The sequence below is a fragment of the Morone saxatilis genome, unplaced genomic scaffold (genome assembly GCF_004916995.1).
Source record: "Morone saxatilis isolate NCDOM2014 unplaced genomic scaffold, NCSU_SB_2.0 Contig20, whole genome shotgun sequence".
Lineage (NCBI taxonomy): Eukaryota > Metazoa > Chordata > Actinopteri > Moronidae > Morone > Morone saxatilis.
In genome coordinates, this window is record NW_023339763.1 from 22921077 (window position 1) to 22937201 (window position 16125).

At 39.3% G+C, this 16125-nt stretch overlaps 1 protein-coding gene across 1 annotated transcript in view; it reads left to right on the forward strand.

Annotated features, from left to right (window-relative positions):
- The window catches only part of LOC118332029 (protein turtle homolog B-like), a gene marked incomplete in the record, with an annotated part of 123289 nt that overhangs the window by 85628 nt on the left and 21536 nt on the right, over nt 1-16125 (forward strand). The window contains 5 exon segments of the mRNA XM_035667158.1: nt 889-1064; nt 3518-3744; nt 6865-6949; nt 12299-12463; nt 13286-13331. Coding sequence (XP_035523051.1) covers nt 889-1064; nt 3518-3744; nt 6865-6949; nt 12299-12463; nt 13286-13331 — 699 coding nt within the window.

The following is a 16125-nucleotide window of genomic DNA, read 5'->3' on the forward strand; positions in this document are numbered from 1 at the left end:
CGGCGCTCCCGTGACGTCACATTGTCGCACTACAGGTCGGGAACGGCGAGTGTACAAGAGCCTTTAGTCTTTTCAACAGTCTTTTCAACAATCACCAATGCTGGTTTGGTGGAAATAAACCCTTAGAGTTAAATGAGAAAATAGGCTGCTGTGGCTGCCATGTTACGTTAACTAATCCTTGGGGATAAATGTGCCTGTCGAAATACATCCACTAAAAGTGAGGGACTAACATGCATGAGCAGCCAGACCAGATTTCTAAACAAATCACTGACTAGCTGGAATAACAACACCGGCAGAGGGAGTGTGACATCATTCTCTGTTCAGGACACCATGACTCCGCTGTATCATTACATACTAAATAGGTCTTTGCTGCTATATTAATGTTTTAAACCTCATATACATATACAGTATATATATAAAACCTTTAATAAGTAACACAATTTTAGACTAGGGAAAAAAAACACCTTCCTACCTTGAAAACTGTACTGTGTGCAGTTCTCATTCATGTTTACATATGATAAAATACATTTACAGTCGGATTGTTGCAGCTGCTGCATGTGTACGCTGTTCTGCTTCATTTGGTCAAGGTGCAGTCAACGCTTAATGTGTGGCATGGGCAAACAGCAAACTGCAAAGCTGAGTGCAGCATGGGCTTACTACCATCAAGTGTTGTGAATGAAGTGAAAAGTCAGAAATCCATGATGCAAATATTTAATTCAATGATATAATATTGGATCAATGATGGAAGTAGAACTGCTGCAATACGCTAAACTGTGTGACAATGACTTTAGACTTTAACTTTTGTATCTAAAAGTGAAGGCACACCCACTATCTTCTTTCCAATATCTACTGTCTGTGGGCTCACCTCTCATCGTGACTCCCATACAGGCTGAAGAGGGAGCGTTTAGGTCCACATGACTGGCTTTCCATATCCGTGCCTGGAGGCCACGGTTGGATGGTGGTGCCCGGCTTGGAGCCAGAGACAACATACCAGTTCAGCGTCCTGGCCCAGAACAAGCTTGGCACAGGCCCCTTCAGCGAGGTTGTCACTGTGAACACACTAGGTAAGTATACTCCACTACCGCTTAACTGGAGCAAAGGGATCCAATAATAAAATGCCTTCGGCAGTCTTGCAGTGGAAATAAAATCATGTTTTTTGGAACCAAAAAATCATAAACTTTTTTCATATCTTAGATGCCTTTATTTTTCTGTATCACTGTAAGTTTTTTATTAGGATGAAAACTTGATTCATGAAACTGAACCTTGAACATTTCCAAATGAATAATGTCACTCAATGAGGAAGATTGATGTTGAACAACTATGCCAAGTTCTCAGGTTAATATAGATATAATATAATATAAATGTCCATGTCTTTGACATTTATTATTCCACATAAGATTAGCGCTGCAGTGGTAGAGCAATCATTTTAGAAAGTTCTTTGTTATAAATGATAATGTTTCACGCCTCAGCGGCTGGTCGTGGGATGTTTCACAGACTAAAGAATTTAGTGAGGAGGATCCTGCTGATGTTTGATAAGTTTTTTAAGTGTTTTATGTCTACAGGTGTAGACGAGGCAAGGCAGTGAAGGATTCTGTTTAAATTACAACAAATTAGTGAACATGACAGTGCCTCGCCTCTAAAAATGTTATATTGGAGCTAAACTATTCAAAAGCAAATATCTAATTAGAGTTTTTCTGACCAATATTGTAATTTAAATTATTTGAGGCCTATTTTTGTTGTCTATGTCAGTGGTTCCCAACTTTTTTTTCAGGCGTTCCCCACAGTCCTGTCAGATGAACTCAAATTCCCCTTCATCAGCACCACCAGTTATGTTCCAAATGTGTTCATTGATTTTAAACTGGATGATATAAGAAAGCCTACGGTTTCAGTTTGTTTAACTTGCATTGGTACTACTTGTTGCACAAGCTGGATGTTTAAACTATTTATCAATTTTTAGCTAACTTTTTGAACCATTTATGCATTTCAATCATTCATAATTTTTTGAACTAAACTTTCCAACAATTTATTTTCTATAATTTTTCTCGATTTTCTGTATCTATAATTCAATTTCCACTATTTATCCATTACCTTTAGCTCTCTATTGAGACTTAAATTGTAATTTTTTTCGAATGAGTTGTTGCTCCACAATCGTTGCTGGCCACAGCAGAAGTAACCCTTAGGGTAACTTTACCCGTGGGTGGGAATCACTGGTCTATATAGTATCAAAAACAATATGACTGTACCGAGCATTATCACAAACTTAGAATATTGCTTATTGCACTGGACTTCCGAGCCGTTTTCTATAGGGTCCCTGGGGTAACACTGGCCACCCCAAGTGCCACCCCATTATCCCCCCCCTCCCAGGCTCTTATTGTTTTAATCAGCCAGAGAAAAGTCTAAAAACCTCTAAGTAAACTTGGTTAGTGTTCTAGAGAAAAATTTGACCATTTAGCTCACACACATTGAGCTATTACGTTAGTGGCATACTTGACATTACCTCAAAATGGTCAGTTATAATCAGGAGATTCAAAAGTGGCGTTATATTGATTGTTGGCCAGTAACACCACAGCTGCTGGGCTACCTGCTCACTACCTGTCTGACAATGATGTGACATTATCACCTATATCATTTATGTACAAAAAGACTTACCACTAATGGCAAAAGGACACTTTTTTAAATGTCAATAATCCACAAAACCATCTTTTTTACAAATAAGCTGTTCACCAGACAACAGCCAACATTGCTTTTTGCTGTTCTTCCAACTTACAGAATTAATTTAGGGCAGACAGTTGTCATTATAGATGGTGAAATCCACAGTTGCCAGCTAAATCTTTGCAACAGCTTGTTAACACACTGCTCTGATAATAATACCCTTTCTTATTGTATCAGCAACAACGAAGTAACCTTGTAAAAGCTTAAACTAGGCTCTGGCTGAATCATTATGCAGTATATCATTCCTTACAGTTGTAAGTAAAAGGACATTTATTAAGTTGAAATGAAGCTGTCACAGATTATTACCTAAAGATAAGTGAAATGCTGAAAATTGGGATAACTATTCACCTTCTGTGTCAGCCAGGGAGTAGAAACAAAGAAGACAAAGCATACATCTCAGGGGCCTGCCTTTTGTCTCTTTCTGCTTTGAAAAAACTTTTAACATAGTCAAGTCTTTCACCAGTCGTTTAAAGTCAGATATCCTGACAAGTGTGAATGCAGGGTGAGTTCAGTGCCGACGAAAATGAGAATAAACTTTAGCATAACAGATATGACTGGGAAGATGAGTGGATTGGATAACAGCATACTGGCCAACAGAGTGACAGGATAGCTGTGGATGCAATGGGAAAGTGTGAATTTTATGCATATGTTGGAGATGCATATGATATAAAAGCTTAATCACATCTAGTCACAGTCTATTTAAGACACATTTGTAAAGGAAGGGTAATTCATTAGCATCATGCTGGAGGAACCACTCGCTGAATAGTCACTTACACACATTCTCAACCCTAATGTGCTCTTCCAGTATTTCCTATAAGTACCCCTGAACCATTGGTGCTGCTTACCCCACCACGGTGCCTCACAGCCAATCGCACGCAGCAGGGAGTCCTGCTCACCTGGATCCCGCCTGCCAATCACACAGCACCTATCCAGCATTATGTCATGGAGTTTCGCCTGGGGGAACGATGGGAGGTCTTGGACGACGGCATTCCTGCTGGGGAGACGGAGCTGCTCGCCCGAGACCTCATCCAGGTAAAAGACAGGACACGGACTGTAGACTTTACACACAGTATTATACAGGACCTACATCTGCCAGTTCCAGGATAAAGAGATGGCTGGGCTGGGGGAATCTTGAATACCAAGGTAAGGTGTTTCCATACACATAATATGACCAGGAAACTCCAAAAACACGATCATAACCAGGATACTAGTACACATGTAAATAAATCTGTTATTTTTGAATGAAACCCTTTTTTAACAAGTAAATGTGGTTATTGTAAAGCATTACGGAATAAATCACATTTTTATCTGTGCCTAGGTGTTACAGTACATCTACATCCTAGCTTAAGATCTAAAAATCAGGTGTGAGGATATCTGGGGCTTTTCATATTTGACTAAAGGACAGTTTAATCCATAATTAAAGGAAAATGTTGATATTTTTCAACCTAGGTGTTATCGTCATATTTTTGGCCATTGTCTTTTCTTCCATTTGATTGAGCTCCTCCTTGTACTCTGTTCAAAATAAGTAAGGTTGTCCATCTAAGTGAATTGACTTACAGTCGTCCTCATAATAGTTTGCAAGTAACCAGCCGTTGTACTTAGTTTTCTTTTTTTCTTCTTTTCTTTTTTCTTCTTTTGCTAACATGCACACAGGTTAAATCAACACGAAATTAATATACTTTTATATCATTTGTACTTACCTTTAAACAAGTTATATAAAAAAAAATTGAAAGCCTAAACCTGCAATAATAATAATAATAATAATAATAATATTTTTGTGTTTGTGTCCACCTGATGAATGTGAGTCCAATATTCACTCTATTAGCTCTGTTTTGGTCTTCACCAACTCCAGAGGGAAATATCTCTTTGGTTGCTAAATGCTAAATTAACTAACCATGTCTGTATGCAGTTTGGTGCTGAGCAGGTAGTTTGCAAACATTTGGCCTGCCACAGCTGAAAATGATGTAATCAAAAAAACAGTAGAGTTGCAGCCAGACAGCTAAACAATGAGCTGAAACTCACAATAAAGCTCCGTAAAGACGGCTTTTGAGTGAATTAGCACATTAAAACCAAAAATTCCAAAAGTCTCTACATAAGTTTAGCCTCTTTTCTTTCTTCAAGTTGGTTGGTCACTTAGATGCTGTCAGACTGCATATGATTTAACAAACTGGAGCTGTTTAATGAACTTGCCAGTGTGAACATTATGTTAAAGAAGCTTAACACTGAGGCTTAACACAAGTACCCAGATCAGATTCTGCATATGTATAACAATGTGCTGCCACCTTGGTTGTCATAGTAACAATGCAGGTGTGAACACACTGACTGGGCTCACTTTCTGACCATTTCTGTGTGGCATTTCTTGTTTTCACTCTTTCTTATATGTTGTATCTGAAGTCCAGAACACACACAGTCCTGTATTTCTGCAGGTCTGCAAGAGAAAATTATGAAATTATGAACACAGTATGCTTTTTTAGAGTCTTTTTCTCCACAGCAAAGGACAACCAGTTTATCTTTAATGATTTATGAGCTCTGACACAATGCTTCTTTTTCAGCATTTCACATCTTGCTCATGTCGGCTAATTCTCCTACAATGACATGTTTGAGCTTCTTTCTTTAATCTAACTACCACTTTCAGCTACATGCAGATGCTTTTATCTCTCCTTTCAATGTACGGCAAACACCCACACACACCTCTCTCCAGCTCTCTCACTGTGCACACACAATGCACCCAGCTTGTGTAACTTTTTTGGCTGCAAATGTCTTACTGCACCGGCTGAGGCAATTTGACCCCGGAGGGATGCTCTGTTTGGTTGTCTGCACATGTGTGTTTGTGTAAAAGTGGTGGTGTGATGATGTTTGGTATGACACTCTTCTCCACACTCAAATCCTCAATTTTTTCTGATGATTTCGGAAACAACTGAGCTGAGAACTTAATCCAGAGTATATTTATCAGTGGGTATTTGAGTGTTACACCAACAATACAGCAAAGTAGGTACTGCACCCTGCTGAAGTGTCCTTGAGCAAGACACTGGCTGAATCTGTGCCAGCTCTACTGCTGATGTTCTGTGGCTGACCCTGCTCTGTGGAGAGAGCACAGCCAGCTCCACAAAAACGAAAAAGAGGTTGAATATGTCTTAGTCAAAGGTGATGTATGATATTCATATAAACAGTTTATTTGCTCTCATTCATTTTCTACTGAGATTCTTGTCATGTTTCTCTTTGTACATATTGTTGTAATCACTGCAAAGCCTCGTGATATGATATGATTTTAAGCTATATATAATTATAGACATGGCCACTTTGAGTGGCAGGTGGGTGCTGTCACAGACGGCTGTTTTCGATAACCAGGCTTCATTTGGCCCACCTCAGCTCCACCCACGCTTTTCATTAGCCGGGAGGTCTTCCAAGAGGGCAGCGACCAGGGTCAACCATACTGAGCTTCACAACAGCTCTTCAGAAACCTATGGGTGACGTCACAGAGACTACATCCATTGTTAACTATACAGTCTATAGTTAGCCCACACACCGCATCGCGACACGATAGCTGGGTGTGCTCCAATAAATTCTGACCGGGCTGCATCAGTGGTTTTTGGTTCTAAGTTGGTTTTGATTTGTAGCTGACGCAGCGAGATCATTACAGATTCTTCAGAAAAACACATTTCAGGCTGAAGTTAATGCAATTTTATAAAAGTAACGTTACCTTCATAGTCTAAAAAGACACCCCATTTCATCCTCCTCCTAAAGAAGAGTCACTGAAGTTATACAACTGTTCACTGGCTGGGTAGTGTGTTTTAAATTTGTAAACCTGGTGTGCCACTTAAAAAAATCCAATTCAAGCCAAATTCAGCTTGTAATACATGACTTCTAGGTTCCGTAGTGCCATTCATGTAGGATTTTTATCTCAAAGTTAATGTTTTTTTCACTGTTCTCACATTTGTTTCACTTTAAAATCTCATACATTGTGCTACTAAAACTAAACAGTAGCTGTCACTGACTGAGCTGCACAATTTATTTCCAAAGCCATGGTGGCTTAGCTGGCTGGTCTTTGGAGACACCATCAGAATCCCACAGCCTGATTGAACCTTTCTGATGCCAGACGTGAGATCCGGATGGTTCACCCGGTGAATGTTGATCTCTCTGTTCTGCTCCTAGGAGGCATGGTATGAGTTTCGTGTCATGGCCGTCATGGATGACATGATCAGCGAACCTAGCAACGTAGTGGGAGTGTCCAGCACAGGTGAGCCATTATATATCACTTAAAGCCCCCCTCCTGTCAATCAGTGTTTCTTCCTGTTCCCACAGTGTGCTGTTTGAATGATGTATGTGCAGAGTTTGACACTAGAAGGATGTTTCCACATTCGAGTCGAGGCAGACGACCACCCACCTAGAGCCGAAGGGTCTGTCCTAGGTTTCTGCCTCTTAAAAAGGCAGTTTTTCCTTGCGGCCCGCGCGCGCCCGTTGCCACGGTGGCTTGGTCATGCGTTGGTCTGCTTGGTCTCTGTGAGAGTAAGTATAGGTTACGTCGCGAGTCCTGGTGTCCAGTATGCAACTGGACAGGTTGGTGATGTAGAAGGCCGACCCAGTGCACATCCAGACTGAGAATGGACGTTCACAGTGAAGTAGGAGACATCTGGTGGGTGTCTCAGCAGCAAAACTTTATAAATCAACAACATTTGCGTATTCAGAGATTCTGGAAGCTTTAATGAGGCAGAAAGAATAGATGACTTTTAATGATTTCAAATTTAATGACACACATTTTTGTTCCAGGCAGACTATTGTATTTGTTGTAATGCATGTTTAAAGAGGATCTTTACTAAAATAAAATTTTACCTGTGGTCATCATTTACACTTTATCTGGATAGTCTCCCTATAGATTGTTTATTTTTAGTTTAGTTTATTCATTTTATATGCATACGGCATATACTGTATAAATTATGGTTCACACATTTGATATTTGTATTTTCATACTCAGATTTGGTAACTCTTTATTTGAAATAGTCCACTCAACAGCCTAACAACAGTTTTCAGATATTACACCACTGTGGTTAACATTTGGTTAGGCACAAAAAACATTTTGGTTAGGGGCACCCTGATAGCTCACCTGCTAGAGTGTGCGCCCCATGTACTAAGAGTCCTTACTGCAGTGGCCCAGGTTAGTATCCAGCCTCCTTTGCTGCAAGTCATCGCCCCTCTCTTTCATTCCCTGTTTCCTGTCTATCTTCGCCTGTCACTATCCAATAAAAGGCCTAACAAGCCCCAAACCCATCTTGGCTAGGATATGTTCGGGAATTGTAACATATACTATACTATAGAGTATCAATGTTACGAATACTTTATAATCTGTAGGTGATGTGGTGTAGTGTTAAATATAGACGTACAAATGTCAAATGTATGAACTCTGCATTATACAATATATGTGCATGGAAAATGAATCAGAGAGTGAGAGAACAAAGGGAGTTCTTGAAACTCTGCTCACTGTCTCGAGTTCAGAGGAGCTTTTCTTGTCAATGCTGGGATTCAACCCGACAACCTCTGGCAGTATCTCTGCCCTCAGGCAATCTTAACCTTTTGGAGCTGAGGTGGGGCCCTGGATGAATTGCACATGCAGCAACTCCAACTTTGCATTTTGCCCATTCAGCACTGTTAAATTTAAGCTTGCTTTACATGCACACCCCTCTGTAGCATCCTAAAGAGTATGACATCATCTCTGTGCCAGTCTCCCACGGATTGCATCGGCTCTGCTTCACACTAAAAAGAGATTCGTTAAAGCCAGTCTCTTTTTGGCCTCGATGCTGAAAGTCTGTTTCCAATGTGAAATTAAAACCCATCAAAACGTGATGTCGCTCCCCTGCAGAGGTCACTGAGTACACATCATTTGGTAAGAGCAGCTGTTGGTAGCATTTATAGAGAAGATTTGCTCAGGAGCCTTTGGAGCTCTGGAAGTACTCTGCTGCCCCCTACTGGTAAAGATAAAGAGCTATGCACTGTAGTGAGAAAAAAGGCTCCTCATACTCAGTTGATCTGGTATTAATGTCTTTCTCTGGGCATACTGTCAGTTAGTATCAAACAGGATGTGAATGCACACTGTGCTACCAAAGATGACAAAGGTGTTCTTTGGCTGATCAGTAATTATTCTAAGTACCAATATTGTTGGAGCTAGAATACTTTGCATTTTGCTGTGTCATGCTTCACTGCAGCACATAAACCACTCTAACAAGTTCATAATAAAGGTTGACACATTGTCCCCCCTGGTCCTCACTGAGCGATTCATTAGCATGTAGGTCACTAGGATAACTCCAGCATTAATAACAGAGGACAGCTCTAAAAGTTGGTAGATCCGTAACAGGAATTAAAGTAGCTGCACAGCACAGTGTCCTCTCCAGCACACTGGCTGGGTTTTCATTATCGTAATGATATTGTTTGAGCACAACTCGTGCCGGTCGCATTAATTCTGGCATCTGAGCCTAACGAGCTGAAGAGTGCAGCCAGTTATGTTGAACAAAGCATCAGGAAATATGGAAGAGATGTAGCACTAAAATATGGTTCAGACCAGTTCACAAACCATTATTTCAGATTCTCTGAATTGTTTAAATTAATATGATTATGGTTGTTTTCAAAATCATTCTTTACATTCATTAAGCGTGTCTTCCCAATATGCAGTAGAAAATATCTGAAATATGTCTGTCTACAGGTTTGTCTCTAATTATTTCCTATTTATTTTTCATTTTTTTCCGAAAACAGAAGTGTGACTCCCGCTTACAATGAGAACAGTTTAGTATCACACAGACATATACATCTATAGTTTTAATGAAAATAATTTCTGTTTAATTCTTTCCATCCATGATGAACTGTACAGACTTTTATTTTTAAATAAATCAACAAAATACAAATAACTTATACAAAAACTTACAGTCCACTGACATTTTGACAAAGGGATACTCTGTTTTTTGTTTAAGTTCAGCATTAGCTGTCGTTCAAAACAATACAAAAATGAAGTGGAGGGGCAGCCACTAAACTAAATGTACATTCAAATGTAGTTTGAGAAATGTTCTAAATGTGCATATTTTCACAAAGAATTGTCTATAACGTGTTTATGCCCTTGAATGGAAAACTAGCTTTCATGTCTGTTTTTCATATACAGCCATGTCTTCTCCAAATATTCAGGATTCAAGTGATTTTTTTTTTCCTGTCTGAAGGGCTCGCTGCTCCAACTTAAGCATTAACATTTTATGTCTCTGTCAGACTGTAAAACATTTTGCAGTTCTGAATGGACGAGAATTGTTTTGTCCTCTGTCCAATCCTAATACTAGGCGCACAGTGGGCCCAGCTCTAGTCAATGAGTAAAGTACCCTGGAGTAATAAACAGAACATACATCTTCTTGATTATTTTGAAATTCAATTCAATTAAATTTTTATTTTATAAAGGCCAATTATCAACAGAAGTTAATCTCAGGACACTTTTCAAATAGAGCCAGTCCTAGACCGAATCCATTATAACATTACGAGACCCAAACAGTACGCACCATGAGCAAAGCTCTCTGGCAACGGGGGAAGAAAACTGCCTTTTTAAACAGAGAAACCTCGAACCAGACACCTTCGCTCTAGTGGGTGGTCATTGGCCCTCTGACCGTCTGGGGAAGAGAGAGACAGGAGACAAACAGATGTACACAACAACAACAACAACCATACATTAACAGATAACTACGTGGATCGATGAGATCATAAGAAAAAACGATGAGTTGTTATAAAACCTGTATATAATGGCCTCAGATGGTGGATTGAACCATTTTAAAATACTGTTGCTGTCACCATAGAGCAGTGTTCCAGTGGTATAATGCAAGTGCCCTTATTGCAATTGGTTTCACCATGAATGAATGACAACTTTGTGCCACACTGGTGCCCTTTTTATTGTTTATTGAGCCCTCCAGCAAGCCACTGCTCAGATCCTTGTCTACATACTCTTAAATTACTTCTAACATTAGTAGATGACCACCAGAGACCACTGTCTTTAATACAAAAAGTCTAGCATCAAAATCCCTAGCGAAAGTACCAACAACGTAAAAGTACCTCAGATACCAGAAATGGCCTTGTTTAAGATTATTTATATATTGATATTAATAGATTATAATTACTGATGCATTATGTGTCGCATCACTTTATTATTGCAGCTTGTAAAGTGGTGTAATTTGTCTTGTCTACCTCTATAATGATACATAATAAATATAAAATACTGATTAGAACACCTCAATAATGTCTGTTTATAAACCAAAACCAACTAAAGACATTGTTTCTGTGCTAGCATAAATGATGCGGTATCTGATCTGGATGCACAGACGCATGTACTCAACCAAATACTCGCTACTGAATTGTAGCAGTATTCGGAGAATTCGATACGAATCGGACAAACTTTAGTAGCAACAGACCAGATAATAATATGGTAGACTGTAGTGGTAAACTGGTAAATGGACTGTACTTGTATAGGTGTTTCTAGTCTCCGACCACTCAAAAGCATTTTACAGCTAATCTGTGCCACATTCACCCTTTCACGAGCCAAATTCGACCACAGCGATAGTCAAAGGCCCATCAGAACAGAAACTAATGCATTCAGATACAACATTCAACCATACCGATGCATGGCATCGCGGAGAAATTCGGGCGTTCAGGGTATCTTGCTCACAGGAGTACGTTTGACAATGTGGCCACGCAGGAGCCGGGATCCGAACCAACAACCTTCCAATTAGGGGACGACCCCGGTCTGCTCTGCGGCACAGCCGCCCCATAAATATATAATATTACCTATTAATAGTGCATAAATATAAATAATACCACTGCACACTGTAGGCTACCCGGTCTGCCTCTGCGCCACAGCCGCCCCATAATATATAATATTATATTAATATGCATAATATAATAATACACTGCACATGTAGCTTCATCATTTAATTTTCCTCTACAGTCTTCTACACTTTAAGTTATGAATGCAGATAATTTTTAAATAAAAGGGTTTACATTCTGCTAGGTGATCATGGCATACTCCCTGCAGAAATGTACATTTTGAAGACACGTGCAGTAGTAAAGGTCAACTGTAGCATATTTGAATCTAACTGGATATGGCAGAAACACTCCTTTAATAGGCCCTTCAAAAAGTCCTCTGCAGGAACCTACAAATGACAGGATAAGGCTCCTCTTTTTTATTAGCGAGAGTGGCAAAAACATAAGGGAAATGAACAAAAGGGGCTTATATGCATAACCCCCCAATAAACATCTGAAAATCCTCATTCAGTGTCTGATATCATTAAATAGCTGCCTAATCATTGCACAGTGCATTCTTTCAGGGGACTTATGTCTGTGTAGTAATCTCATAGTAAATATCACCCGCTATTTCAGAGCCAGAAAATTAATGTCGACATTAGCATTAACTTTGGGCCACATTTGTTTCTTTAGTCTGTTTGCTGTATTTATCATTTCCTCCACCTCTGGGTGAGCCAGCTACTGTCATGTCCCTCTTTTTTTTTTTTACATCATAATTTTAGCTGTTACACTGTGCCTTCAACTGGTTGCTGACTCTTCCGTCCTTGCCTCACAGACTTCTTCCCTCCTCCAGAGATGGTAGAGGAGCGTGGACTGGCGAGACCTGTGGTGGCTGGCATTGTGGCCACCATCTGCTTCCTGGCAGCAGCTGTCCTGTTCAGTACGATGGCTGCCTGCTTCGTCAACAAGCAGCGCCGGCGGAAGCTTAAGAGGAAAAGAGGTGAGGGGGGAATGTCCCTCTCATTAGTAGACACAATTTTAAGCCAATTTTTAGGGAAGTTTTAAAATATAACAAAAAATCTGATTCCTACATGATGATGTAACATTAGCTGGGTGTCTTTATCACTGTTTTAGCTTTAAAAACATTCATGGTAAATGTAACTGACACATTTAACATATGTTACCTAACTTACATGAATCCTTTACTTGAAGTGCAGCCTCCTGCTGCTTTGTGACTCATCTCATCTCAGCTTTAACTGCATGCTCAAACAGGAAACAGCAATGTAATTGTTTGACTGAGAATATAAGCCAGAAGTGAAGCTTAATGACACTTAAGAAGCAGCTATGGCTATAGTAACTCATTATATTTTATGTTTTTTATTGAAGTGTCTTTTGTATTTTACTGTTATCCTGTCCCTCCAGGCTCGGCAGCAGCAGCACTAATGTCGTCTTTGGGGAATCAAGTTTTTATAAACCTTTTATGTAAATGTCTTGGATTAGTGTTATTTATCACAAATACCAAAAGGACGTTTTCGCAATTGTCAATCAGACGTTCAGCGACTTTGAGGCTTGCTTAAAAAATAATTGTATACAGTGCATTAGTCCTTAGTAAAGTCCAGTCCATTTACACTTTAACTTCAGTGTTTACTCTCTGCCTGAATGCCACGAAACAAGTGTATTACTCATTACTCATCTTCAACTCCTTTATTTGAATAGTTCTGAAATGAATGCTTACAAACATACTTAACTAACAAACTTTATGTAGTTTTTTCGAACTTATCTTAAATGGCAATAATGATCTTTTCTGTCTCCCTTCTTCCAGACCCCCCACTTTCCATAACCCACTGCAGAAAAAGCATGGAAACTCCGTAAGTAACTACATGATACACAACACTGTTTCACCGGTACACTTCACACTACTCTACAAGAAACAAACCCATTACCTTAATCAGTTAGAATTCATTTTGCACACTGGTCAATATCAAAAACAGTTTTCTGTCATCCACATGGAATTGTTTTCTGACTCTGGGTCAGGGGCACCCTCTTGTATGGATTTCTTCACAAGAACAGATTGCTCACTTCTCACTTTTAGAAAAACAGTGCATAGAGAGCACATCACTTTCGAGGTGATTTTACCTCATGTTGTTAATTTCTTCAGGATGTACTTCTTAATAGCTCAAAAGATAGAGTCTGTAGAGTTAGTGCTTTTAGACTGGTCTCATGCAAGATAGACAATTATCTTGCCTTGGAGGTTGGCTACCCAGAGCACAGGGTTCTCCGAGCCAAGAGCTACTATATGTTTCCAGTTTACGATATATGACACCTGCTTACAGGACAACAAGACTATGAACAAATCCTATCTAAAAACTGGAAAAAGCTGATGAAGCTTTGTTGCTTCACTTATAACTAAATATTCCTGGTAAAAAATCCTTTAAATGTGAAACACTTTCAGGACATGCAAACCTTTATCCCTGAGTGAACAGAGCTTAACAGGTTGAAGCTTGTCACGTTTCTTCAGCTTGAAAAGAGTCATAATTTACCTAGAATATAAAGGAAATTGCTTAATATTACATATATTTATTGGCTCTGAGCCTTTGTGAATTCAGCCGTACAGTTTATACAGTATGTGTCAAATGTTATTGGACAATGTTGTGAGTCTTTTCATTCCTCTTTCCTTGTGTGTCCCTGAAATCGATCCAATCTGCCATCATAAACAATCTCGTTCCCTTAATAGACCTTTTTCAGAGGAGACATTTTGACATAGCAAGAAGAGCACCGGTGGAACTAATAATATTAATGGTGGCTCTACAAGCCATGTCAGAGACCCAGCTGAATAGAATAGAGCCCTGGCAGTGGAAAGTATCCATCATTATGCTACGCCTGTATTAGACAAATCAAAATGTCCGCCATGAGAAAGCTCTGTTCTGCTCAGAGGAACCTAAAGTCTTTTCATAAGGACACACTCCTCCCCTGTTATCTTTAAATGACTGCATACTGGATGCTGTTTTGAAGTGGCATCTCTACAAAAACACTATCAACTGCTGGTATAGGCCGATAACATTAAAACATTAATTTCACTTTCTGTATTTTATTTATTTTCTAATTCCTCAAGTAATTAGACAGATTGGATATGTGTAGAAAAATAAAGATATTTATATGGATATATTTTTCTTCAAAAGCAAATCCCATAGAAAGACCAAAACTAACAATGAATGTATCCTACTAACAAGTATTGTGTATGTATCTAAAGCCTGATATATCTTATTCCTCCGTGCCATAGAGCTCCATTTTTGTCCAAAATTTATGAAAACCACATCAATGCTGCCCTAAATACTCACCTATTCCATGGCTGGAAATAGCCCCTAACTAATGCACTCTTTACAAGTGTTCTAGTGACATTTGTTACAAACTCCAATTCTCAGCTGTTTTGTAAAGTAAATAGAATTTACGTTTTCAATGGGGTCCAATCAGCTATCAGTGCTACAGACAGGGTAGAGGATTTGGGGCATACTGAGATGGACTAACACATTTTTGGTTTCGGTCTTTGTTTTGGTCTTTGTTGACAATTAGAAGACAGAATAATACCAGCCTTATCCTTTAATTGTTTTTAGATCCTCTAATTTTTTATAGATTAAAGCCCCCATGTTTAGAATTAATGAATTTATGGCTTTGGAAACTGAATGCTGGTATTATTCCTAAATCCCACCCCTTTTGGAATCTTGGTCAACTTCCTACATGCTAGGCTCTCTGTTGAAAAGACAACCACATTTTAAAGATGGTTAATAGATAAAAGTGACATATACAGTCACCTCTCAAGATAGCTTATTTTGGTAAAATCAGTCATTTTATATGTTTCAACCATCTTCGTAATCTGGTTTTCTTTTGAATTTAGATGAGCCTAGCACATAGCATATCTAAGTACAGGAAGTAGAAAGTTCACCAAGGTTCTGACCAAGGCTTGCTCAACTGTCATTGGATCTCAGAGCAAAAAAAGGGGCGGGAGGAGGAGTCAATTACTCCTGCAAACTTGTAGTGGATCTGATCTGGGAAAATAATTTTCTGAAAGAAACACAAACAGCACCAATTTTCACATGGACTGTCTAATTTTTCTAAAAACCTAAAATGAAAATAATTGAAAAGATCCTATAATCACGTAAAATGTCTACTCCTAGGGGGTTTAACTAAAGACTTTCTTTACTTGGTTTTACTGACCGGTACAATTTAAATACAGCTTTGCTGTGCATGTGTAGATGCTTGCCAAAGTACTGATTGCATGACAATATGCATAGGCTAATATTTCACAACTCCAAGGCAACTAGATGCCACACAGCTATCATCAGAATGTGCTCAGATGGTACAGGACTGGGAAGGAAGTCTCATTTCAGGAAATGCGCTTTTCTTTGATTTCTCCTTCCTCGTCGCTCTTCTGACTTCTTCTGTCTTAAGTGGGAGGAAACACAAGACCAATTAAAGCTGCAAGCAGCGTTGGGCGGGACCTCGCACTCAACGCAACTCGGGCATGCTGCGGCCGCGTCACTTGCCGTCGTAACACGTGCGGACCACAACATGAAAATTTCACGTAAATCAGCTCAAAATCGCCACGCAGCGCTTACTTCCTGTTGCCAGTAGGTGGCGCTATCACTATGTATGAATATTGTCATG